Source organism: Felis catus, chromosome A2, assembly GCF_018350175.1.
Source record: "Felis catus isolate Fca126 chromosome A2, F.catus_Fca126_mat1.0, whole genome shotgun sequence".
Lineage (NCBI taxonomy): Eukaryota > Metazoa > Chordata > Mammalia > Carnivora > Felidae > Felis > Felis catus.
This window is the reverse complement of record NC_058369.1, coordinates 23,341,334-23,369,134: the sequence shown is the minus strand read 5'-3', so window position 1 is coordinate 23,369,134 and position 27,801 is coordinate 23,341,334. Positions and strand designations below refer to the sequence as shown.

The 27,801-nt window shown below is 42.8% G+C and overlaps 1 protein-coding gene across 3 annotated transcripts in view; it reads right to left on the bottom strand.

Annotated features, from left to right (window-relative positions):
• The window catches only part of CACNA2D3 (calcium voltage-gated channel auxiliary subunit alpha2delta 3), an 897,621-nt gene that overhangs the window by 79,926 nt on the left and 789,894 nt on the right, over positions 1-27,801 (bottom strand). For all 3 annotated transcript variants that reach the window (XM_045051588.1, XM_023249840.2, XM_023249841.2), the window contains 4 exons: positions 22,345-22,420; positions 19,661-19,713; positions 18,066-18,121; positions 8,982-9,093 (listed from right to left, as the gene is read on the bottom strand). In XM_045051588.1, the coding sequence (XP_044907523.1) occupies positions 8,982-9,093; positions 18,066-18,121; positions 19,661-19,713; positions 22,345-22,420 (297 nt within the window). The remainder of the gene's footprint in view (positions 1-8,981; positions 9,094-18,065; positions 18,122-19,660; positions 19,714-22,344; positions 22,421-27,801) is intronic.

The following is a 27,801-nucleotide window of genomic DNA, read 5'->3' as shown; positions in this document are numbered from 1 at the left end:
CTATCAGGACCAGAGTCGGTATGGGTGTGTGTGCTGTGCAGGGGAATGGTGGGCAGCATGGTCCTTCTGAATCATGACTTCCTGCCCAAAGAGATCACCACTGCCACCCTTATTGCTGGCATTTTTCCCATCCCTCTTCACCTTCAGCTCTCTGTTCCAGCTTCCCTGAACTTCTAACAATCTGTGAACAGACTACAATTCCTCTTATCTACACATGGCTCTTCCCTCTGCCTGGATGTTCTTACCTACTGACTCCTTTGTATCCCGGTGGTCTGCTTCTAAGGAAGCCTGTCTTGACCACCCCAAGCCTCCCTTCTGTGCTTCCATGCGACATATACTCAATAATCCTAGCCCTAAGCATGGAGTGTTGACATTGCCTAGTTACCCATCTGTAAACTCCATGAGGGCAAGAATTGTGTGTGCCTCATTTGCTTCTGGTCCCCAACAATGTGGCCCAGTATCTAGGACAGAACCGACAATAAAGAAATGTACGCTGAAGTCCTGGGCTATATTTTTCCCCCCTAAGGCCTTATTTTGTTCTCTAAGCTGATTCCTTAGAAACTCCCTTCAAGGTCATTAATACGTCAGCCCTCCTATCTTATGAACTGATTGCCATCTCCCAAGTTAGAAGTGAGAAACAAGTAAAAGCAATCACTGACATAAGAATTCAAGACAGTGGTTGTCATATGGTAAAAAAGGAGGCTGCACCCAGCAGGGGCAGGAAGAGGTCCTCCAAGGGGCTTGCAATGTTCATTCACTTCTCAGCCTGAGTGCTGTTTAAGTTAATTAATCTGGTTTGTACACTTTTCTGTATGTGCTGCACATCAATAAAAAGTTTACTAAAAAAGAAAGGGAAAGCACAAGTCCCCATTCTGGTCCCTCAGAGAGAGAGAGAGAGAGAGAGAGAGAGAGAGATCTTTCTTAAGCAGGCTTCATGCCCAGCACAGAGCCCAAGACAGCGCTTGAACTCACCACCCTGGATCAAGACCTGAGCCAAAACCAAGAGTCAGATGCTTAACAGACTGAGCCGCCCAGGAGCCCCTACTTTAATCTTAATCAAACTGCATTTGTATTTTTGGCTTTTAATTACAAGTCAATAAGGAAAAACATTGCTTGCCTTAGCAATCATCTATCTTGGTTCTATTTGTTTTCTCATTTAGAATGGAAATGAGAAACCTAAGTTAGTGCACTAAATCTGATTGCCTATCACGCACTAAGAGATGCTGGCCGCCAACTGAATCTGGAGTTAACAACTACTAAGAATATAATACCCTCTGGTCAAAAAGGTTTGTAGTCATTATAAAGCCAGTGGAGTCTACTTCACAGAGCCACAGTGCCATGACTTGTCAATAATCCTTACTTAAGTCATACATGAACTCTGGCCATCAGAGGTATATATATGTTGTACCTTTTTCTACAGGAATTCTACAGTAGTGAAGTGATGCTAGACTATAAAAAGGAAACCCCACATTTTAACAGAATAGCTAACGGGGGTTAAAATCTTTGCATACAGTTAGTATAGCATTATGCTAGTATTAAATGTGGCCGTTTATTGAGAACTTACTCTGTCCCAGACACCATGCTAAATTTACAGCATAAATTTTCTCACTTAATTCTTTAAAAAAATGTTTTTGTAATGTTTATTCTTTCTTGAGAGACAGAGACAGAGCGTGAGTAGGGAAGGAGCAGACAGAGAGGGAGACACAGAATCGGAAACAGGGTCCAGGCTCAGAGCTGTCAGCATAGAGCCTGACGCAGGGCTCAAACTCACTGACTGTGAGATCATGACCTGAGCCGAAGTCAGATGCTCAAATTACTAAGCCACCAAGGTGCCTCTTCCCACTTAATTCTTATAAGGCTATGATATGCTTACTATTACTATCCCCCAAATTACCCAGGAAGAAGCTGAGTCTCAGAGAGTTTAGGTTTTTGCCCAAGGTCACACAGCTAGTGATTACGGGAGTTAGGACTCACACTCTGAGCTCCCTGATTCCACAGCTCCTGTGCTAAACTGCTACACATCCAGGGTTTCTTGTGGTGGCTCCAGAAAGTCCTCAGTCCGAACAGTGAACTGGAACATGGTGGATTAAGCCAATATGGAAGCCATTCTCTTTTAAACACAGAGACATGCTGTGTGCAACAGTTAAACAATACAAGCATGTTTAAATACAAAAGAATTTACAAGACAAGATACCAAAGGCCAACTTGTACATTTGTAACTAAGTATAAAAAAGCTGATAATCTGGTACTTCTGAGGTCTGAACAGGAAAAACAATATTAGCATGAGAAATCAAACTTTAAGCCGAAACTACATGCTGCCTAGGAAAAATATTTACAGTAATTATATGATGCAGAAACTCCTAAACACAAAAACTTACGTAACGAGAATTCACAGGCAGTCAATACTAACAGGATGCGTGATTAAAGTCCAACTGTAAATCTGTGAAAGGAGACTCGAGCTCTATTCTGTTCCCACAAAAATAATTAATAGTAAAAATCAGTCCATGGTCAAAGATGACAGAACACATGAGCAAATTTTCTACCAGGAAAGAAAGAAGACACAAGCGACAAGGAAATTGGTGCCCCGCCCCCAACACCAAATTTAAAGTGCAAAAACAAACTTAAAAAGTCTTTATAATTAGGTACAGAAAATTCAAGAATAAGACTCTTAAGTCTTATTAAAAATACACAGATATTTTAAAGTTCACTTTCTTAGCGACTTTAAAGCATGTGAGAATGCACAGATTTTTAAAAGAAACAAATAAAACATCGAGAAGTAAAGAGAAAGACATCCACATCAAAAACTCAATGGACTCTGAGCAGTGGACTAGACACAATCAGAAGGAAATCAGTGAACTGAAGTTTAAGGAAATTACTCAGAATGAAGTATTTAAGCACACAGAAGTAAATTTCTATCTAGACACATGGTGGTGAAACTTCGGAATATCAAAGAGAAGCCCTTTAAAAGCCCTCTGAGTGGGGAAACACCAGAACACCTATAGAGGTGCAAAGCTAACACTCAGGACACAATGGAACAGTATCTTTAAAATATTTCAATTTAGATAGCATGGAGTTAAATGATCACTGCAGAATATATAGCACATAAAGCATTTCAGACAAAGAATGAGATAATTTACCACTCCTAGATCATTCCTGAAAGGAATTTCTAAAGTACTATAAAACAAGAAGCTATGGTTTTTAAAAAATAGGGAGTAAACAAATTGGTAAACATCTTATTTACTACAGGCAATAATAACAACATATTTGGTGGGTTAAAAACACAACATAGTTAAAATGTTAGGAAATATCACAAGAAAGGGATGGGAGTTAATCCAAGTTAGAGATTTAAGAGTTTGTTTTGGAGGAGGGAAGAGATCCTGAAATATGTACCAAGGTTATGGATAAATATCACAAGAAAAGAGTGTGTAACTTACACGCCAGTAAGGGAGAAATGGAATAGAGAAAACTCAATAGATCCAAATAAAGGCGAAAGAAGTAAGAGAGAGAGAGAAAGAAAAAAGAAAGAAAGATAAAGAAAGGAAGGAAGAGGAAGAAAGGAGGGAAGAGGAAGAAAGGAAGGAAGGAAGGAATAAAGACAAAGAAAGAAAGACAAAGGAAGGAAGAAAGAAAAGAAAAGAAAAGAAAAGGAAAGAAAGAAAGAAAGAAAGAAAGAAAGAAAGAAAGAAAGAAAGAAAGAAAATGCATGGGGATAGAAAGCCTATAAAATGATGGTAGAAATAAATTCAAACTTAGCAGGAAGTACAATAAATCATAATATTAAATTTCCAATAGTAGAGATAATAAAAAAGCCAAATCCAGCTCTATTCTATTTATAGGACAACATCCTAATGCAAAATGACAAAAAAGAAAGAAAGAAAGAAAGAAAGAAAGAAAGAAAGAAAGAAAGAAAGAAAGAGGTGGGAAAGAAGGAAGGGAAGTTGCAAATGGAGGGAAGGGAGAAAACATGCCTAGGAAATATTACCAAACAAAGAAACACTGTACTTGGGCTATCAGCAAACAAAATAGACATTACTTTCCCATAGAGTGGGTGATCACATAGTGATCATAGCAATGATTTACCAGTCTTGAACAGGGATGTCCATGATAATAGCCTCCAAATATAGCCTCCAAATATAAAAAGCAAAGTAAAATGAATGACATGAAGGAGAGTAAAAATCCATAAGGGGAGAGCCTGATATCTAAAATAGAACAACAGTTTTGAAGCACAGTTAACACACTTGACCCAATGGATCTATATTAATCCCTGTACTGAGTTATCAGAGAATGAAACTTGCTTTCAAAAACACGAGGACAAGTGCTAGAAATCAAAGCAAGTCTCTGCACAGACTGAAAACCATGTGTTATACAGACTGCAATGTCATTTAATCAGAGATTGATAAAAAAAAGATAGTTTCAAAACCCATATATTAGGAAATCTTAAAATGCTATTTAAAAATTTACAGATCAAAAATATGGTAAATATTAGAAAATTATCCCAGCTGAATAATGAAAGCCCTATATAAATTGAAATGCAGAGAGAAATTATACATATATATATATTTATTGTATGTATATGAATGGAGCTGCAAAAGCTATACATCAAACACAATATGATAGAAAATAAAAAAAAAACAGAATAAATCCCAAAAACACAGAAGAAGGATAATAATACAGATAAGAAGCAAATAAATGAAATAGAAAGTCAAAGAAACAATAGAGAAAATCTAACAAGCTAGATGATAGTTCTTTGAAAAGAGAAAAAAAGCAAACATCTCTATTAGTAAGAAGAGGGAGGGAGCAAAGGAAGGAAGAAATGATGCAGGAGGGAGTTAGGGAGGGAGGGAGGGAGACAGAGGGAGAGGGTGGAAGAAAGAGAGAGGAAGAGGGAGAGGGAGGGAGGTGGATGGAGGGGAAAGGAGGGGAAGAGAAAAGGAGGGGGGAAGGAGGGGGTGTTGAGAAGAGGAGCTGTCGGGGGGTATAAGAGAGAAGAGAAGGGAAGGGAGAGAGATTGATTTAAAAGAGGGCAAAATCACAAATACGGCAGCATTTTTAATCAAAAAAGAACACTATTAGCAAATGCATGCAATAAACGTGAAGAGTGGTATGAAATAGGCAATTTTCTGAGAAATATAATTACCAAAATTGTTTCAAGAAGAAACAGAAATTCCAAAGAGATAGCTAAGCACTGAAGAAACTAATTCAGTAGTTGAGAATTTACTCACACAGAAAAGCAATCAAAAAACCTATCAGTCGTTCATAGTTTTATGGGTAAATTTTACCAAACCTAAAAGAAGCAGATAATTTAATCTTACACAAAATGTTTAAGATCCGAGTAATTTTGTGACAATAAGATGACCTTAATAGCAAAGCCTAGTGACAGTATATGAAAGGAAAAGTATAACCCAATCTTCTTTTTGAGCACAGATGCAAAAGATTCATATGACATGAACAAATGGACCTAGCAAGATAGTTTTTGTTTTTGTTTTTTGTAATCATGACCATGAAAGACCACCCTGGGAAAGAAAGCATGTTTTCACACTAGATAAGCCATCTACCATTGAAGATACTATAGGGGTGCCTGGGTGGCTCAGTTGGTTAAGCATCAGACTTTTGACTTCTGCTCAGGTCATGATTTCACCATCGTGAGATTGAGCCCCATGTTGGAGTCTACCTGGAATTCTCTCTCTCCCTTTCTTTCTTTCCCTGCTTCACTCATGCTCTCTTTCTCAAAATAAATAAATAAACATAAAAACGATATTTATAGTATATACGATATATTTCACAGTTTAATTTTTTAAAACATTTTTATTATTGTAACTCAACATCTTAAAATTATTTTAGTAATGGATGTAGAAAAATGTTTTGATAAAATTAACATCCATTCTTTTTTTTTTAATTTATTTATTTTTGAGAGAGAGAGAAACAGAGTATGAGCAGGGGATGTGGAGAGAGAGAGGGAGACACAGAATCTGAAACAGGCTCCAGGCTCTGAGCTGTCAGCACAGAGACCGAGGCGGGGCTCAAACCCACAAACCATGAGATCATGACCTGAGCCGAAGTCAGATGCTTAATCGACTGAGCCACCCAGGTGCCCCAACCTCCATTAAAGTTCCAAACAATAGCAATGAAAGCAACAAACACCCCTGAAGAGGTTTTCTTTAACTTAATAAATGGTTAACTACCAAAAATCTAAAGCAATTCAGGAAATGGATAACCGTTATGGTTGCATAACATTGCAAACATATTTAATGCTCTTGGACTGTGCACTTAAAAACAGTTACAATGGGGGTGCCTGGCTGCCTCAGTCAGGGGAGCATGGGACTCTTCATCTTAAGCTGGTGAGTTCAATCCCCACATGGCTACAGACATCACTTAACAAACAAAGAAACTTAAAAAGAAAATCACCATCAAAATCTCTTTAACAGTTACAATGGTAAGTTTAATAGTATCAATATTTTACTACAATCTAGAAAACCCAATAGCATACCATATGATATTACTTACATGTGGAATCCAAAAAATAAATCAACAAAACAAAACAAAACTCATAGATGAAGAGAACAGATTGGTGGTTGCCAGAGGGAAAGGGGGTGGAGGGGGATGAAATGGGTGCAGGGAATCGAGAAGTATGAACTTTCAGCACTAAAAGAAGTAAGTCATGAGGATGTAATGTACATCATGGGGAATACAATCAATGACATTGTATTAACTTTGTAAGGTGACATATGGGGGCTAGCTTTATTGTGGTGACTATTTCATAATGTTTACACATGCTGAATCACTAGGTAGTACACCTGAAACTAATATGATATTGTGAGTTATACCTCAATAAAAAAAAAAAAAACATAGCAAACATCATAGTTAACATGGAATTATTAGAAGAAATTCCTTTTAATTTTTTTTTAATTTTTTTTTTCAACGTTTATTTATTTTTGGGACAGAGAGAGACAGAGCATGAATGGGGGAGGGGCAGAGAAAGAGGGAGACACAGAATCGGAAACAGGCTCCAGGCTCTGAGCCGTCAGCCCAGAGCCTGACGCGGGGCTCGAACTCACGGACCGCGAGATCGTGACCTGGCTGAAGTCGGACGCCCAACCGACTGCGCCACCCAGGCGCCCCCCTTTTAATTTTTTTAATGTTTATTTTTATTTTTGACAGAGAGACAGAGCATGAGCGGGGCAGGGGCAGAGAGAGAGGGAGACACAGAATCCGAAGCAGGCTCCAGGCTCTGAGCTGTCAGCACAGAGCCCGACGTGGGGCTCGAACTCACACTGCGAGATCATGACCTGAGCTGAAGTTGGACGCTCAACCGACTGAGCCACCCAGGTGCCCCAAGAAGAAATTCCTTTAATTGAGGAACAAGATACAGTTTCTACTTTCACTGCTTCTAGTCAACAATCCTAGTTACTTCTAGGCAACAAAACAGTAAGTATGGAGGTTAGAAAGGAACATTTTCACAAATGATGTTAGTGTGTATGAAAAAAAAGTCCAAGAGAAGCCACACACAAACTATTAAATCTAAAAGAGCATTTAGCAAATGGATACAAGATATTCAACATACAGAAATCAGTGATGTTCTCATATTCTAGCAATTACCAATTAGAAAAGGTAGTTTTAAATGTATGCCATTTCTGCTGGAAGGGAAAACTGTAAGCTTTCAAATTATAAATCTAACATAAAATTATAAAACTGTATTAGAAGACCTGTAACTAAGGAGACATACTTAGTTTATAAATGAAAAGTTCCAAGATTATAAAAGATAGCAATTATCTTCAAATTAATCTATAACTCAGAGCAATTTTAATCAAAATCATAGCATAATTCATAGAAATTAACAAGCTGATTACAAAATTAATATGAAAGAGTAAAGAGACAAGAAGAGCCAAGACAACTTAGAAGACTATACGGAAAAGGTATTTGTTCTCTTAAATACCAAGTCATACTATAAGCTATAATAATTAAAGAGATATGGTGTTGGCATCATTACTGAACAAATCATAAAACCTAGAAACAGATCTGTGTAGAGCTAATCCTATGACACAGGTGCCATAATAAATCAATTAGGAAAAAAAAAAAAAGACCATTCAGTAAGTAGTGCCGGTCAACGGGGCAACTATATTGAAAAAGATGAAATTAGACACTGCCTTATGCCACACACACAAATAAATTCCAGAGGGATTAAAGTCCTAAATGTGAAAATCAACACCTTAAAGTGTTCAGAATCAAAATACATGAGAACACCATTATGATAGGAGGGCAGTGGCTAATTTCTTAAGGCACAAAACACACAGATCATAGAACAGAAGAATAAATTAGACATGAAAATAAAAGTAAAAGAAAATGTCTATGCATCTAAAGACATTATAAAAAGTGAAGAGTCAGATGAAGGAAAAGGAAAACACACATGTATAAAGCATACAACTGCAAAGAAATTGTATCCAAAACATATGACACCCAAATCAGTAAGAAAAGATTCACCACCCAATAGACAACTGCCGACAGGAATGAAGGGGTAAGAAACTCAGATGATCAATAAAACCATTAAAAAAGGCCCAAACTCCGTAGCAATCAGGGAAACGCCTAGTAAGCTACCAAATTTCATTCCCCATACATCAGATTCTGGTGAATCCTGAAGATTTCGTGCCTACAGGAAAGACATCTAAGGATCTTTTTCCAATAGATAGCTGAAATGGACAAATGTCAACTGGGGAAACACCATCAGGACTTTTTCCAACCAAAGACAAACCTGACTAAAAATCGTATATATTCTAGGATGCATCCGCAAGCACTCTGAATGCTTCCCAGATTCTAAATGATCTCTCTAACAAAGCCAAATGATGTTTCCTCCAAGCTGGTGGAAACGCTTCCTCACACAAGAGGGCAGCCATGTTTCCATCTCTCGCTGTGATCCTGACCACGCCATTCACACTGGCCCATCTGGGAGAGCTCTACACTGAGCAGAAAGGAGGCGGGAGGCTTACTTAGAGCAGTCTTCACAAGCAATGTTCCCTGAGGTTTCCTTGATGGTGCGCTCAGAGACAAACGCTGGATACTCTGTATCACAAGGTTCCAGGGTCTGCTTCAATTTCTGGGCTGCAGGGATAGGGGGGGAAAAAGAAAAAGATGAAGAACACAGGCACAGGCTTTATTGTGACTGGCAGCCTACAGTAACTCAGAACACAGTTCCGCTTCTGCTGCGCTGTGATTTTTCTAGGCACAGCATAATGCATTATTTTCTAATTAGTCAAGTGATTTCATCTGCCAAGCAACTCTATAAGCTGTAATTCCTCAAGCAGTGTGTTGGCTTCATCCACTATCATTTATGCATCACTAGAATACTTTCTGGGACAACATCAGTCAACGGGTCTCTGCCTTCAGACGTACTTGAACTTAGCAGCAACACATATGTATATCTGAATAAATGTATAAAATACAAGTTACACCATATTATTCAGGGTGAGACAAAGGTCATGATGCAATTGTGTGGTTTTATTACAGAAACAAAATTGAAACATGGAATAGTAAAATACGTAATGTCTTTGAACCACAGCCATGAACCTAATCCTACTATTATGAAGTTCCTTGTCCAGTAATATAGCACTAGATAAGCCTGGTACATAGATGAGCACACAGTAGGCACTTGGTAAAGTCTCCGTGGTTGGTAAAATAATAAACAAGTTATGTCCAGTGGGCACGTTCCAAAACCTCTTTAAGTTTCCTTTTTTTTTTTTTCAATGTGCAAATTGGGGATAATATAGTTTCTCTATCAGTGATGTGAGAAGTACATGAAACAATATATGTTGAGTACTTAGTACAGTACCTGGAACATAATGGGTGCTGAGTAAGTATCAGTGAATAATAATAAATAGTAACAACAGTAATAGTAATAAGAATAACACTAGCATTCTAGTGAAGCCATTGTAACATTAAAATGATAAGGATGCTAGATACTAGAACATAGCAGTTAAGGTGAAGACTCTGAAGTCAGAGGAGTTTGGAGTACAAATGCCTGCTCCAATGCTCCCAGCTAATCCTCCGTATCCTCATCTATAAAATGGAAATGCTGATAGTACAGGTTCTTGTCACTCATTAACATCTTACCAGTAGAATGCTCCAATAACCAATAGTTTGGAAACCAAAAGTTTCCAATAACCAACTTTGTGCACAGTTTTTGGCTGATGTCTATACAGAAATATAAACACATATTTATAAATATCTAGAATATATAATTTATGTTTTCAACTCCAAAACTCAGTAAGATTTTAACAAAATGATGTGTTGACAAAGTCTCAAGTTGTATTCCAACGACGGCTGGATGTCAGAAGCACGGGTACATGTTTTGTGGAGTGTCTATGTGGAGGCAGCTGCACTAAGCAAGGCATCAAAGGATTACTAAATGCTAAATGAGCATTTGGTAACCACTAGCTATTTGTTGGGTGACCAGGAAGCCGCATTCCAGGCATGTATATCCTAACGTGATTCTTTTTCTTATATAGGCTTTTCACTGAGCTTTAATTATTTTGAGGAAATTGACTGGGGGCTTGGGGTTGAAGCATAATGCGTTGTAATTTTTCTTTTTTTTTCTTTAATTTTTTAAAATGTTTATTTATTTTTGAGAGAGACGGGCAGAGAGGCAGAGCGCGAGCAGGGGAGGGGCAGAGAGAGAGGGAGACACAGAATCTCAACCAGGCTCCAGGCTCTGAGCTGTCAGCACAGAGCCTGACACGGGGCTCGAATTCATGGACTGTGAGATCATGACCTGAGCCAAAGTCGGACGTTTAACCGACTAAGCTACCCAGGCACCCCGTAATTTTTCTCATCTAAAACAAAACGAAGTAGATTAAATCAGCTTGTTTATGTAAAATATGTAATTTCTAGAAACTGATCACTGATATGAAGACAAAATGCCCATATAACTCACTGAGTTGTTCTGAGTAATAATCCAACTATAAAGCAGGTACAGCTCTCAACCGAGGGATACACGTACACACTTCCACAAATATGCATGTGCATACACACACACACAGCCTTCATGAAATGCTGGCTGCTAGAGAGTGTTCCTATCTACATACCAGGAGTTGGACTAATTACACAGTAACTAAGGGCACAAATCAGGGGTAGTGAATCTTGCCACTGCTGTGTGACATCAGGTGAGTTTAATCTCTATACCTTAGCGTTCTCATCTGTAAAATGGGAATAAGAACACCAACCTCGTGTGGTTGTTTGGGGATCAGACGAATTAATACATGGGAAGTGGCTGGCACAAGGTGAGGCCTATTTAAGTGAACGTGCTGACTGCCACAGGACAGCATGTTATTAGATGGAATCCTCCGAAACTGATGGCCTTTTTGAACCATTGCTTTTCGGTTAGAAAGGGCCCATGGCTACCTTCCCGATGTCTGGCTCCACTGCCAGTACAGCACTGGCAAGTGTCATGCTCCCAAAGGCGTAGGTCCGTCCCCTGTGCCCTGCGGTGCTAGCTGATAGCAAGTGTCATCACGTGCTTGCTGGATAAATGAGTAATTCTCCTAAATGGTGCTTTTCAGGCAATCAGACAAAGGAGATGTAAGCGTCTCAGGCCCGCATGACTAACTGCCTGCCTTCAGGTGGGAAGGCAAGGTCAGTTTAGGTGGCCAGTGCCCAACAGCAACAACACAGAGAGGCACCTGGTGGGAACGTCATTCACTTCCAAGTTCCCTCTCAGTGCCTCTGATTTCCTCAGGGGAACATCTTTGACGGTAGGGAGGTTTCCCCACCTTCCTCTCATTTTCATTTTCTTTCATTTGCTCTCCCCCCCCCCTTTTTTTTTTTAACCTAGGAAGGCCACACATAAAGCACAGAGATATGGCTACACTTTCCTGACGCTTTTTATTTTCACGATTCTTATGTTTACAATTGATTCCTTTGTATAGCAAAGGATAGTGACTTTTGATTTGGGGAAACTTCCTTTTAATGCTTAAATTGTTTGAATTTCAAAAGGTAAGGCCATTAAAGCGAAAGAAAGTAAAAAAAAGAAAACAGCACAGATGATAAGAGGCGATAGCGCCCATATGCAGATGGCATACGATCACTGAATGACAGTAACGGCCACGTTTATTAAGAAAGTACTCCATGCCAGATGCTGTTCTGCTTTACATGTTTTAATCTATTTAACAGTAAAACATGACAAAAAAAAATAAACTATAAGGTAGGAACAATTGTTTTCTCTGTTTTGCAGATTAGTGAAAGGAGGAGAGAATTGCATAAATCGCCCCAATTCATCCAGTGAGTGTGTGAGTGGGTGAGCCAAAATTTGAACTTGGGCTGTCTGCCTCCAGCACACATATATTTAACTGCTCTGTGAAGTTTGGCCAATGAAAGAAAGGAAGAAGGTCTGTGGGGCGGGCTGAGATGGGCAGCACACATGATTTAACTAAGCCCAATAATTGCACCATCTCTAATTGTAATTGTCTGGGCCCAGTTACAATGGAATGAGTCCAGCGCTCTCAATGGTGAGGCTCATTTGGCTCTGATCCTTCCTGGAGATGAAATTCTTGTTCCCTTGACAATTGTAGGGCACCCATACTGATGTGGCCACAAACTGTTGAATCCATGTGCAACACAACTACAGACTGGCTGGAAGTTGCTTGATGTGCTTTTGGGAAACGTGCGAATGATCATATAAAACCATGGCCATATTTAATCTAAATAAGATGGTTTACTACGAAGACCTTCCTTTGTCTGGAGTGTTATGGACACCACATATATTTGCCAGTCACTACCATTTATCTATGGAATTTCGAACCAATAGCTAAGGCTGCCAGTAATCTAACGGGCGCTGTTTTAGCCATTAGGCATTTAAAACTCATTAGCTTACAAAGGCAAAGGTAGAAGCAGTCATGAAGCTCAGCTAGACTGATTCCTTATTTTGCAGAAAACCGGGGTTCAGAGAGCAGACATAGCTTGCCTTGAGCCCCACAGAAAGTGACTCACCATGACCATCATTTACTTAAACACTAAACACCGCCAGCAATGGGGCACCTGGGTGGCTCAGTTAAGCGTCCGACTTCAGCTCAGGTCATGATCTCAAGGTTCATGAGTTTGAGCCCCGCGTCGGGCTCTGTGCTGACAGCTCGGAGCCTGGAGCTTGCTTCAGATTCTGTGTCTCCCTCTCTCTCTGTTCCTCCCCCGTTTGTACTCTCTCTCTCTCTCAAAAACAAATAAACGTTAAAAAATTAAAAAAAAAATCACCACCAGCACGTTCACAGCCAATACTCAGTAAGCACTTGCTACACCCCAAACACCATGCTGGGCCCCTCGCGTGGAATTGGTCCTCACCACCAATGCGGAAGGTCTGGGACTCTCCTGTTCTACAAAATGAAGAAACTGTAGTCCAGAGAAATAAAGTCACACCGCCGTGAGTCAGGGAGCCCAGATCTGCTTCTGCATGGTCACAGCCCGGAGCGTCCCTTCCGTGCTGTCACACCGCTCGACGTCCCATCCGGCCAGGACCGGCTAGCTCCAGCTGGAGCCATGACCTACCACTCACTCACAATGCAGCACCCAATGGAGCATCCACACAATTGAATTTCTTTAATTTTCCCTTAGCAACAAATGTCCCTGATGAGAATAACTGACTTGGGTTCACAGTAATTATGGACAGACAACTGGGAATGAATAGAGTTGCCATTTGAAAAGCTCTCCTCGTCTTTTGTCTCTGTGAATGCACCCCCATTCACACTCGGTGCCAGCAAGCTCCATTCTCTCTGTGCAACTTCGCCAAAATGATACCTTTGTGATAATCAAGCAGAAATGGGCTTCCACAGTCCCCTTCATTAAGGAAATGAAGCAGATAAACAGTGTAATTATGGATTCCATTTTTAGCTAAACAAAGATGTATGTCTCAGCACAGGGTCTTTGTCTAGTGAGGGAGTGGTAAATTTAGAATGAAGAAACCTTGCAAGTCAGTATTTCTGTGAAGCTTGAAACTTTTCTCTCCTTACGCTGGGTCTCACATTTACATTTATATTTGACAAAGATCTCCAGCAGCCCCGAGGACGAGTTCATTCACCCGCTTTGATTCCATTTCTTCATCTATAAAATGGAAAACGTCAGCCACGTCCAGCAGAGGGCTATAGGCCCGGACGAGACAGTTCATGTGCTTCACACGGGGGTTCAAGGAAGGCGGGCTGCCTTGCTCGCTGCCACCTAGCTGAGCCCTTGGTTTAGGTCTGAGTCCTCTGTGACCCAGTAGCTGTCTGACTGAGGGAGCTCAGGAAGGTTTAGTGACAAATTCCAGAGGTCCCCACCGCTCAAGAATGCTGAAGGGGTCTGAAGATCATCTAGTGCCAGGACTCTGGAGATGGAAAAGCACTACACTGTACATGGGCCCACTGTGTGGTGACGATAGAATCACGTGGCAAGGTCTTTCCAATATCTGGGGGAAGGTCTCACGGTGCAGCACAGGGTGACATGACTTGGAAATACCTATGAAAGAACTTGTAGAAAAGCTTCTAAAACAGAAAATGGAGAACTGAGGCATCACTTAAGTCCTGTTTGCTAACATTTTGCCCACTGTTGGACCTGGTACAGGGGGAGCAGGGGAGACGGGGTGTGGAATTTCAGAAGGGGAAACTGCATACATTTCTGTAAGCATCACGAATGCAAAGACCATATCCTCTTCCTTATTCTTCATCCCCTACCCTCTACCCTTCAGTCTACACCGGGGTTTTGCAGCAGTGGCACTGATGATACTCTGAATAAGATGATTCTTTGTTGCCAGGGACTATGCATCGTAGGATGTTCAGCGCTATCCCTGGCTTCTACCCACTACATGTCAGCAGTATCCTCGCTCACCCCCACTTGTGACAACCAAAAATGCCTCCGAACATTGCAGTGACTCCTGAGAGAAAAAACTCCCCCTCCCCAGGTTGAAAACCAGTGGTCTAAGCAAGGATTACGGTGACTAGCACACAACAGAAATTCAAAAACTGACCGTCAAATCTGAAGGACCAGAACAAGAGCGTGGGCAGGGCCTGTGGCAGCAGGTCACCGGGAAGGGGAGCAGGCTGCGGTCAGAATGGGGGCCATGGTGATACAGGCTGGCATGAAGAAGTGGGCCATCCTCACGCTCACCGTGGAAGCTCCTTAGAGAAGGTGGGCAGGCACCCGTTTGTGAAGAGGGCGCCAGGAAGCAAACCCCGAAGACGACTGGCCACTGCCCTCAGCACTGAACGCACCCCTGAGAGCGAGCCGCGGTCTCAGCCAAAACAGCCATCGCCCCACACAGGAGCACCACCCACCATGTGTGGAGCACTCTGCTGTGTGCCAGGTCTGCCCGTGGGCTTTGTGTGCACCAACCAACCCATCATTGTCTGTGCTGACCTGCCGGGACACCGGAACCCAGAGAGACTGTGCAACCTACCCAGAACTAAGCAGCTAGCGGGCAGCAGGGGAAGGCTGCCTGATCCCCGACCAGAGCACTTCACCTGGGCAGAACCGCCACGCTCTGGCCTCCCGGAGCCAAGCAGAGGGGACTTGTCCCCGGGAACTGGCGGTGCCGTGAGGGCAGCCCTTTGACCCACTTGTGATCCATTCTCTTGGCCTCTACTGATCTTCCTTCTTCCGTTTCTCTCTTCTAATCTCATTTTACTTTTTTCACTCCTAATAGTAAAATTGTGGAAAAACTAGTGGAATAAGAAGAGTAAACAGAAAAAAGATAGCAAGTGCCCATTTAGCAGGTCCCTTCCCAGCCCTCATTCTCAAATCTGGTGCAATTTTAAACAAAAGCAGGTTCACGCTATAGGTAACATTTCCTTTGGGGGACATAATAGTCTTCTCTTCCTAATTCATATTTTGTTCTGTGCTTACTGAGTCCCCACTGGCTGCTCATCCTATTTATTTAACTCCCTATAGGGGCGCCTGGGTGGCGCAGTCGGTTAAGCGTCCGACTTCAGCCAGGTCACGATCTCGCGGTCCGGGAGTTCGAGCCCCGCGTCAGGCTCTGGGCTGATGGCTCAGAGCCTGGAGCCTGTTTCCGATTCTGTGTCTCCCTCTCTCTCTGCCCCTCCCCCATTCATGCTCTGTCTCTCTCTGTCCCAAAAATAAATAAACGTTGAAACAAAATAATATTTAACTCCCTATGCCCCCGTTCCCCCCATCATTGGATGCTTGTCTGGGGTACACACTGTTTAGCATATTGTTTATCTTGGTATGCTACTTAATTTCATGAGCAGTCTCGATCTTCTTAAAAAGTTTTCAGAAGCGGAATCTTGGTAAAGGTTCTCTCTGCCTCTCTGTGGATGGGCTGTCATTTATTTTGAAACGTCCTTATTGTTCACCTTTAAAGAGTTACCTGTATTTGCAACCATCACTTTCTTAGTGATGCCCATCCTGTCATACCATCCTTTGTTCCCACCCCAGTTTATTTCCTCAGGCTAGATCTCTAGAGGCGAGGTTATGGACATGCAAAGCAGGTACCAACCCAACAAGAAGGGGCAAGTATGGAGCCCACACACTGAGGGTCACCAGGACAGCATGTGCATGTGTGTGTGAGAAAAAAGGGCACAAAGGTGTTGTTCCACTGGGCTGTCAGCTTCTGAGAACAGGGTCAACCCCAAACACGTTTGGGTCAGGTGCACTGTAATCAGAGCCCATCGAGTGCAGCTGGACGCATGCACCTCTCTGCAGAGGTTGCCCCATGTCATCCTCTAACAAGAAACTAGGGAGGTCCTGGATTTAGGACACATGGTCCTATTTGTAAGTCACAAAGCTACGATGACAGTGGCTAGACCGGTCATACCCGGCAAAGGAAAGATTTGCCAGGGTATTCAGTAAGTAACCCGTGGCATTGAGCACCTACTATGTACTGAGCACCAGTTAGGTGCTAAGGGATACCGATGCCATCCAGAAACTCTGGTTTAGTGTGAAACAAACTGGGACAAGAATGGTGCAGAAACGCTGGGGAAGTGTGTGAGCTGACCGGGACGAAAACACGAAGGAAATGCTACTAACTCTTCCTGGAAGAACTGAGGGAATCCTCACCGACTGACGTCTCAGGGGATGGGGGAGGAGATGTCAGCACCTGGGGAAGGCTGCTGCATTACTAATCTACCTCTGTGAAAAAGACGGATCATTAAAATAATAATAATGATAGTGATAATAATGGCAGTAGTCTAGCCTAATTCTGGTTCCTTGCATCCCAGGGAGGAAAACAGACATGAATGCACGCACACAGGTAAGGAAGAGCAGAGCATATCTGGGAAACAGCAAGTGCCTGAGCAGGTGGGGCGGGTGGCTGTGAGACGGCCCTCATTAAAGAGCACGGGTTTTGTAGGGCCCGGGGACTTGACTGTTTATCCCTGTGGTCAACACTGTCTGCACTGTCTTCATAGTTAATTACAGCTACCTGTTTTGAGTCACCACGCTCAGCAGATAGCATGATTTATCATTGAGCACACACACATACACACACACGTGATAGGAGATAAACGTTATTTATTATGTCTCCCATTTTGCTTAATGTAGGGAAACTGAGTCTTGAAGACATCAGCTTACTTGCCACAAAGGCTAACCTCAGAACCACGACTCAAATCCACCTTGCTCTAATTCCACAACTCACACCTCTACAAGAGTTTCCATGAATTATCAAATCGCTGAAGGCTTTTGAGTGGGGAGACTATGACTAGATTTGTATTTTACGAGGCGAATTGTAGCAAACCAACAAATAAAAAAACTAGAGCGGTTATCCATTCGCTGAGACTGAAAAAGGCAATGTGTCTCCCTTAGATTCTGAGCACTGCTCGCAAGCTTTTTGAAGAATTCACACGTGCAGCGTTTGACTGCAAAGTCTTAGTGAAGGAAACAGGTCAGAGAGCACATTCAACACGGGAGGAATGAAACCCGTGGCATTTCTGTCAGACTAGATGGTGCTGCGGTCAGCACAAAGGGTGCCTCTCGCTGACTGAGCTGAAAAAATCATCACTGGGTCCCGGGTGGTTTATGTGAGCACATCCTTGATGACAAGTGGCCAGTGACCCCAAGGCTTATCACGTTGAGCTGTGAAACAAGAACGGGCTGCTACTTACCTGTGGCTGCCATATCTGAGTGCCACCAGCTGCAGAGGTTAAATTCCACCAGAAACCTGAACAGGTAATGCAAAAACCCAGTGTTACTCGGTCATCTGCCCCAGACAGAACGGTGGCATTGCTCCCCTCATTTGAAAGAGGAACGTCATTACCCGAAGCTATCAGTATGGTTGGTTCTGTTACTACCGAGTTTTCACTGGGCTTTCTCTTCCCTGGGAAAGGCCATTTTATCACCAATGCCGGCCCAACACTGAAAGCGGGTTTACCTAGACTTGATAACTCGTTGAGAAATATCCCGCTTGTAGGCAGAAACAGTTTTCCAGTTATAGTGTGAGTCTATAGTAAAAAATCAACTCCGAAGGGCTTCCTCTGACTTGGTGCAGAAATACAAATAGCATATTCTCTACCGATACTATGATCTGCTATAATAAAGGAAGCTTTCAAATTTATACTGCAATGCAAACTTGTTCAGCCCTGTGTGTGTGTGTGTGTGTGTGTGTGTGTGTGTGTGTGTGTGTGTGTGTTTGAGTGTGTGTAGGCATAAATGGAACAAACTTCTCTTTATGAAATTACACCACAATACAACTTCAGAAAAAAATCAAAATCTCTCAACTGCTAGTACAAGGAAATGCAAAAGTAATATAAACCATCCTCCAAGTGAATAGAGATAGATCAAAATTCCATCATTTCTTTTTCAGGCTCATGGCTACTACCTACAGCAACTCACACTCCATCAAAATCTTACTATTCTCTGTTACTGTTGTTCTCTGCCTCTTAGATACATAACAGAAGTGAATTTGAATTTGTAATGTTGTTAAATTAATATGGGCTACAATAAAGCGATAAAGACAATGGCTGTTCATCAAATGGTAAGAAATCTGCCTCCAATCCTCAGAAAGTGGAGCCTTAATGGGGAAAATAAGAATCTGAGGGTCGGATACAGCTTGAACAATCTGGTTTCCATGCTCATCCATGGAATTCTTCCCTTTTCTGGAACACAGTACTTCTGTCATGTGTCCAATACCTCTTCTGGGAGTCAAGGCTTTCATCTTTGAGCCATTTCAATCTGACCTAAGTAAGTCACAGATGCATCCAGCATCCTCCAAACAGGAACACAGTTTGGCAGGGTAAACAATTAATTCACACCTGAGCAAAGCCCCACCCCCTGGATCATGACTGCACAAAACCCCTGTCCGGGACAAGCCCCCCCCCTCTTCTGCACATGCCAGGACATCCAAAGGAGCACAGTGGACAGCCCCAGCAATTTGTTCTTCTGACCACAGCCCACCCAGGCTGCATTAAAAACAGCCAGACATCTATGTTAAATTTAACACTAACCACAATAAATAAATTTGGTTTGTATATTACAAGCTGTTAGTCTGCTAAACAATGACATAAGGGCATAAGCAGTGACCATGAATAACTTAAAGATAATTTTTTGGTCTCAGCTTTCAATACTTGGAGATATTCAATGAGGTTATCTCAGAGTATTCTGAATCCAATGCTAGTTGAAAACACGGAACAGCCTTCCACTTCGCTTTATAATACAAAAGACAAGCAATATTACTTTTAAAAATGCAGCAAATTATACTTACAAGACAAGTTCTGTCATTATCCATTTTACTGCAGCAAGGAAGGCATGATAAGGCTGAAGAGAAGAATTCAGTACATTGAAAACAATGCATCACATATGAAATGTGTAGTTTAACTTAAGGCTTTACATAAAGACAATGTTATTCTTCTAGAGAGATTGATATCATGTTAAAAAACAGTGAAGCTCTAGCTAAAAGAAGAAAATGGTTGGATACTGTATCCTAAAACTAACATTTTAAAACTTTGAACTCCCCTGTAGTGAGATGTGATTTACAAGTAAAATAAACATGATCTAATATAGGGGTTATCTCTGGGAGGAAAAAGGAAGTTCAGCAAATGATGTTTAAACCTTTACCCTCCAGGGGCTAATATTTTGCAGCCTGATGCTGAGGGGCTCAAGTCATATAACTAATTTCAAATGGTAATTCACAGGTCTGCTTCTCAGAAAGGTGATTCCCTGTTCTCCATCACTGGATGCCATTCACTGAAACCAGCAAAAGTTGCATATACTTCATTTTCATGTTGCCCATGAGTTATGTAGGGTTTAAGCTGCCTTTTCTCACACATACATATTTGGACTGGAAAAAAAATGACAACCACATAAACACGTGATTTTATCCTTGCCGAAAATCCCCTGCAACTCTCTAAAGGACAGCAACGACAGCCCAATCTTTATTTGAGAATATTTTAATTTAAACAAGCAGTTGTATTGTTTACTCTGTGATATTTTCTATGAGGACAATTCAATTTCCTGAATTCCGGAAAATACCAGGCCCCCGTCTCAGTTGGTTCTCTGAATCTGCATGTGCCAGATATTTGATTAGTGGGTGCACTTTGAGAGGCAATGACACTGGCAAAGCCCTTGCCCCAGAGGGCAGGTCCAGAGAAATCTCGGAACCTTTCGTGGTTGCGTTCAGGTGTCAGAGAATTGAAATGACAAATCCTGCTTTCTGAAGTTATGGCTGTTTAATCCTACCCTCTGAGCATTTGGACGGTAAAGACTACAACTAGGAATGGGGGAATTATCCAGCTTTAAGTGAAACAAAAACCGACTTGCATACCTCTAACCATTTTTTTGAAACTTCCCTATTTCAAGCCAGTAAGTAAATGAACAAAACAACAGTAATGACAGTCTACTGGGTTATTCTCAGCCCACAGGGATTTCAGACTGGATCTCTTGCTCTGATTTAATTGAGCATGTCAACATCATTCGGTGAATCACAGGGCTCTCAGGATTAGGGTCAGATAAGGATGTAAACTATTAACTATTTCCTAAAACTAAATGCAACTTGCTGTCCTATGGCTTTGTTATATTTCTTACTGCTTGAAAAACAACCATCTTTTTTCAAAAAGACCCTGGTGGTCAGGCCCTGGGATAGTTCCGTGCCTTTGTACCTGCTGGGATGGGTAGTGACAATTCTGCAGTCCTTGGGTCCCTGGGAGGAGGGACTGAATAGAGGGATTAGGGAGGCTCTGGAGGTGGGGAGGGGTGGGGGGGGGGCAGCTCCCCCAGGGGCCAGGGGGAAGAGCACTCAAGCATTCTGTGCCAGACGCTGGCTCTATGTATGGGCACACAAAGGGATTATGTAAATACAGGATTAAAAATTTAAATGGCACATTATCATTCAGAAGGGTAAAGCCATTGAGCTTTTAAGCCTAATGATGAAAACATATCTTGGGAACATTTTAGGTCTAGAAATAGTCCTGCTAAAGCGAGCGAAGTTGGATTTGGAAAGACATGTTGATTCTCACTAAAAAGTGGTATTTTTTTCAAAGCATTCAACTTTCAGTTCCTAGTTGCCTCTCAGAAATTTTCCAGCTCCAAATCATTTCTTACTCCCTCAGTGTAGGAGAACTGTGTTAAATACTGGGCTTTTAAATAATCCCCTTGCAAGATCTTACAGCTGCAAATGAGAAGGTGTGTGTTTATATCCTAAAAACCAAAATGGCTCATAAATTTTGTGTTTCAAACCAGATTTTAGGTTAATTTTTGGAATTTACAAAATGATAACATGTGAAGCTTCTATTTATACACATAGGTTGGGTTATATTGAAGTATCCTGCAACTGTTTTTTTTTTTCCCCTGTGTTTTCAGGTGATGGGTGGCCAAGCTTACATTGCTGGTACATCGTAAATTATATTTTTTAACTGGGAGCAAATTATAATGGTTAATTTCTGGCAGTGTGAAAGCCTGCTTCTAGTGATACAACAGCTATATTGATTGGTTCTCAACTGTGACACCACTGATGGAACCAGCTCCAGCAAAAGTGACAAGGAAGCACACCAGCATCCTGATTAGGGTAGAGGATCTATGATCGGAATGTGAATTTATCCACAGGCTCCTCCTAGGTCTCTTCCAGACCAAAGGGAAGATTTCTGCTAAACCAAACTAAATTCTCTTTCATATGGGAGAGAATCCGCAAATCTTCTCCACTTTTCTAGCCATCAAAAGGGGGTTGCTGCATTCATTCATCAGTGACTTCAGACCTGCTTGTCATTCATATAATCAATGGGTTTGGGTTTGAATGGAAATGGTTCTTCTTCACCAGTAAAATCAGGAAGCACTTTAAAACATTCATGGTTTTGCAAAAAGATGAACTTGATTACCCCAAAGATAAAGACCTGCTCGCACACAGAGACAGATACAAACGTGCCACTGTTTGGTGGGTGACCACACTGTACTTACATCCAGTAGCCCACTGGCACTGTCACTGCTGTCCTTGTTGGCCCTGCACATGGCTTGATAGTCATACAGGGTAATTCTGTAGGAGAGAACAGAAAGGAGGGTCACTAAATGGGAAGCTGTGTGTGAACCAGCGCGGTGAACTCACCACACCACCATCAAGTGCAGCAGTGACAAACACAAATAAATACAGGCCTGAAACAGATGACAAATCAGGAACATGCAAAGTCTAGGACTGGAGACACAGGCACATCACACTTGGAACTTGAAGAGGAAGGGAGTAAAGGTACTGGGGTTGAGGGGAGGAGACAGGGATGAGATGAAACAGTCATTTTGGTTTAAACAAGCTTGATCTGCTTGGACTAGGATACTCCAGAGGGACGATGCTGTTCTGAACTGGATTCTGGGCCCTGAAGGGAACCCACGTGGGCCATGTGTCCAGGATTGAGGAAGGCTGGGAAGGACCACTTTGAGTTCAGAATTGGCAGGATCCTCTGTCTCTCTTAAGCACTAGAACACATCCCTGGACCAAGATGAGCACAGCACTTTGACAGCTAGTTGGAAACTAGTTCGCTCCTTGGTTGTAATCCCCACCACTCTCCACTGCCACCACTATACCAGTGACTGTATTTTTGCTTTGGAAACAGTGCCATTTATGAAACAAGAAAATGGATTTTTTTTTGTTCAATTGGTGATGAAAGGACAGCTCTCATTCCCAGTTATGACCTTAACTCAACTGCCAAGATATTTCACTCTATAATTGTTCCAGACATTTTAATTCCTCATCAATAACTTTACAAAGAAAGGAGAATGGCACTTTCTGGTAGCAAGTTAAAGGTTCTAGATGGAGCAAACACCTTATCCCACAGGCGACATGCCTTCTCTCCTCCTACCAGCTCCCCTTCCCACTACTCTGGTATCCCAAAAAAGAGACACTTAAGGTCCAGCCTGAATTACATAACAGCTGCCAGGTGACATGTTAACACTGCAATACAGGAACTTCTAAATGGCTGCAAGGGATGCTCCCTGCAGGAATTCCTTTCTAGAATAATACAATGCTAACCATGGAGCGTACTTAATGCTAGGCTGGGGACGGGCCCTAGAATAGAAGTTTCATGCAGCAGGACTGTTGCTGGCGCAGGGCACTAGCCCAGCACCCAGCATGGAGAAGGCATTCACTTTCAAAAGGGCGAATGCATGAATGATTGTCTGATTACACGAATCTTGAAGAGATGCCATCACAACTAGATAGAAGAGGTCAAGTTCAAACTAAGAGGAAAAAGCTTCCTCCTCTAGGCAATAAGCTGGAAGCGTCACACAGACAGATTAACAAAGAACCATCTACAGACACCAAGTAGAAGACCGGCCATGTGCGACCAAATCAATATGGAAACCAGCTCCTGACCAGCATCACATAGGTGTCTTGGGTAGCAGAGTCCAAGAGGGCACCAGTGGTCAACACAATCTCCCAGCAATCTCCCCAAAGCCTCTCCCTCATCAAAACATTTCTTGCAGTCTTGCTCACTGTCCTCTGGCTATTTTCCTTACAGCAGATGCCAGAAAAAACTGTGTTTATTGAGACAGGAATGAAGCCCAAGAACCAGCCAAGCACCTGGCTCAGGGAAGTCCCCAAACAACCCTGATGCTGCCCCAGCCACAGAATCACCTGCAGACCACAATGGACGATTGCATTCAGTCCCTGACTGCCCCACTATGCCACAGTCCACACCTCATCTGCAGGATTTCTGCAGGTGTCCCTGAAAGGGCTTTCTAGGACTTGGCAAGAATTATCATTGGCTTCATCCTTTTCATACCACTCAACTCCGTCTCTACAGCTAGAACTTGGGCCAGAGCATGATGAGAGGCAGCATGGGTTGAGTGGAACGTGCCTGTGTGTGGAGTCTTGTAGACAGACACACAGCATGGCCTTGGTTTGCAAGGTTAGTTTCCAGGTGCCATTATCCAGGGTGTAATCTGAGCAAGATGCTAACCTTCTTCTGAGGTCTCATTTTCTCACTTACAAAATGACCACAAAGATGTTCTGAGATTTAAATAATCAGACATGTGGAAATATACTGAAATATACTATGTAGTATGCTAGATTTGTTATGATCCTTACGACAAAAGGCCTTATTTTGTTCTTTGTTGGAGTTTGGGACCTTTAAAAAATTTTTTTAATGTTTATTTATTTTTGAGAGAGAGACAAGAGCGTCAGCGGGGTGGGCGCAGACAGAGAGGGAGACCCAGAATCTGAAGCAGGCTCCAGGCTCCAAGCTGTCAGCACAGAGCCTGATGCGGGGCTTGAACCCATGAACCATGAGATCATGTCCTGAGCTGAAGCTGGACACTTAACCAACTGAGCTACCCAGGGGCCCCTGGAGTTTGGGATCTTAAAGCTACGTTATTCCCAAGGGCTCAAGCGATTGGCAGTGTGGCATAATGGTTAAAACATCAGCTTTGAAGTCAACATCTGAGTTCAAATCCTAACTCGGTCACTTATTACAATGTTGTTTCATCTTGTTTCGCTCTCTCGGTGCCTCAGTCTCATCTGTAAAATGGTGAGAAAAATGGCTACCCTATGGGTTGGTTGTGGAATTAAATGAGATGATAGACACAGTGCGATCAGCCCAGTGTCTGGTACAGAAGAAGCATTCAACAGAAGGCAGGGCTGCAGCTGCTGTTATAATTTATTAGCCTGGTTTTCATTGCCATGATTAATTAATGGGGGTGGTGTTTAAAGCAATGGGAATTGACTCAGGCTTTACCCAGCGGGTTAGAGGATGGGCAGGCCTCCGGATTTTCTTAGCTCATTGGCACACACGAGGCAGCATAAAACTCACACTTCATACTGCAGTACAAGACACCTTCTGGTGCCGTACTGGGGTTATCGAGGGATGATGTGGGAACCTCTGTCTGTGGGCCTTACAGCTGAGGACCATCATAACAACAGCTGATGTCTACGGAACTCTACTTAGCAACCATGAGCAAGGTACTCTTGGAAGCACGTTCCTACCAGATAGATTCTAATCATCCCCATTTCACAGAGGGCCAAACCAAGCCTCTGCTAGCCTATGTGCCCAAGTTCACACACCTAACAAATGGCAGAGCCAGAATTAGACGGGGGTCAGGCTGAGTCCCCTTCATTCTGCCTTCTGCTCGGTAGCAGTGACTAGAATTCAGCCTGGTGCCCTCTCCCAGTCTCACTGGAATGTCACAGAAAGTGCTGCCCAAGATAAGGTCTCAGGACCAAAGTCCAGAATCAACTTTCAAGTCGAGCTGAGGGGCTGTCTGGGGTCATCGGGCCAGGACAGACCAGCTGGCTGCGTTAGCGAGAGCCCCCTTGGTAACCACCCTCACTGGAAGCTCGGGATTCTCCTGGGATCATTTTCAAAGGCTCTGGTTTACTCGTGAGGCCAAACTCAATTGCCGTGGGGCGGCCTCCAGGCCAGAGATCCTGCCTTTCATTTCACAAGGAAGCTTTCCTGATCCGAGTGCCATCGAGGAGGTTACAAAACAAGCCTTCCCTGTCTTCTCCACGCTTAGACAGCTTTAACTAGATGTTGCAGAAAGAGAGACTTCCAGATTATTACCCTTTTTGAAGTGATTTTGTTGGTTTTAAATAACTCCATTTTGTGGCTACCTGTATCCTGTTTGGCTGATTAGAGCTAAAGAACATGATAATTGCCTGCTTTCATTCGGCTCTAAAATAAGCCCCGAGCATCGTGCCCAGCCGAGACCGTGCTGCAGGGCTGCGCTCGCAGTTTCTTCTTATTACAGATGGCATGCTTTGGTCCCCACAACACCCCCACGCAGGCTGCCCTGGGAGCTTATCATTAGCATCTCTGCGCCCCTGACGGGTCTCTCTGAGACTCTGATGGAAGGCAGAAGCAGTCTCTGAAGAAGAAACTCAAACTGATACAAAGAAAACCTAGACAGCCTGTGTGCCCCTGTGCACTGTAGGGCCGTGGATGACAGGCCCGTGACATGGGGACTTGTTGAAAGCTATTTTGCTGATTCTACTCCTTTCCAAGGAGACAAAGATCACAACCAAGAAAAATATTTCTTCTTAGAATTAGAAGTTTCCATTTCAGGGGCGCCTAGGTGGCTCAGTCAGTTAAGCGTCCGACTTCAGCTCAGGTCATGATCTCACCGTTCATGGGTTCAAGCCCTGCACCGGGCTCTGTGCTGAGAGCTCAGAGCCTGGAGCCTGCTTCGGATTCTGTGTCTCCCTCTCTCTCTGCCCCTGCCCTGCTTACACTCTCTCTCAAAAAGTGAGTAAACGTTAAAAAAAAAAAAAGTTTCCATTTCAAAGGCATGAGCACAGTTAATTTAGACTTGTTAGTAACTGTAGGGACCAGCATTTATTAAACACCTACTGTGTGCCCATGAGGCCGGGTTCTTTACCTGTGATGGCTCATAGCATTAGCTCTGGCTACACTATCTGCCTAAACACCAATCCTGAAACAGCTGAATGTTTGCAAATACAGCCCTAAAAACAGGACAGGGAGGCATTCGACATAGACGCTCACTGTATTTACGCAATTTTGAATCTAAAAGTGTAAGAAGCAGAGTGACTCGCTAGGGCAACATGTAAAAATACGTATTCTTTGTTGAACCATAAAGGGTGGTCTCGGGCAGCTTCCAACTTGCAAGTGACAGGGCACGGAGCAGAGACACAGGGCACGGAACAAGGCCACTGTCGCCACGGGAAGCCTTACTCGTTCTTACATCTCAGAAAACCGAGAGAGTGGAAAGCTCAATCTGTCGATCTGAGTGTTAACAGAAGGTTCAAAACGTGCTGTCCCTCCCCTCCTTTTCACGCTGGTGGCCGTGTCTTCCCACAGCAACTTCCTACAGAGACTGCACTGCTCCCCAAAGTCAGCCCAGCACACGGAACACAGCAGAGGCGCGGAACCTACATGACCCTGGCCCTACCGCTTTTGAGCCCCTGGCTGGAAATCACTGACACATCGAGTTAATGAGCACCCGTCATCAGCAGAGAATAAGCGCCATGTGGCCACACCAGCCAGGAGCCCAGCCCACAGGACGCTGGGGCCACCAGAGTCCAGGGCAGAACCCTGAGAAGCGAGCCTCCTTCATCCGATAGATTAAGCAGGCGATTTGTCAGCACCAAAGGCTTTTCATCAACAGGTGCTGATAACATAAAACGAAGCAAAGTTTCAGAGAGTGGTCGTGCCAGCATCTCACCTAGGTAATAAAAGCAGTAACAATAAGAAATAGTCAATTACTTTCTGCAGCATGGAAGCATTACCTCTTGTGTCAGGGGCATGGTTACATTTTATAGGAGAGGGAACAGGCTCAGAAGGTGCAATCACTGCTCCAAAGTTATCACAGCTCTACTAAATGGAGGAACCGCTTCGGTCCTGAGGCAAAGGATAATGGGTAGGCATGGTGGTAAGAGCACATAACTGGCAACTGGTTTGTCCATTCACCTGCTCC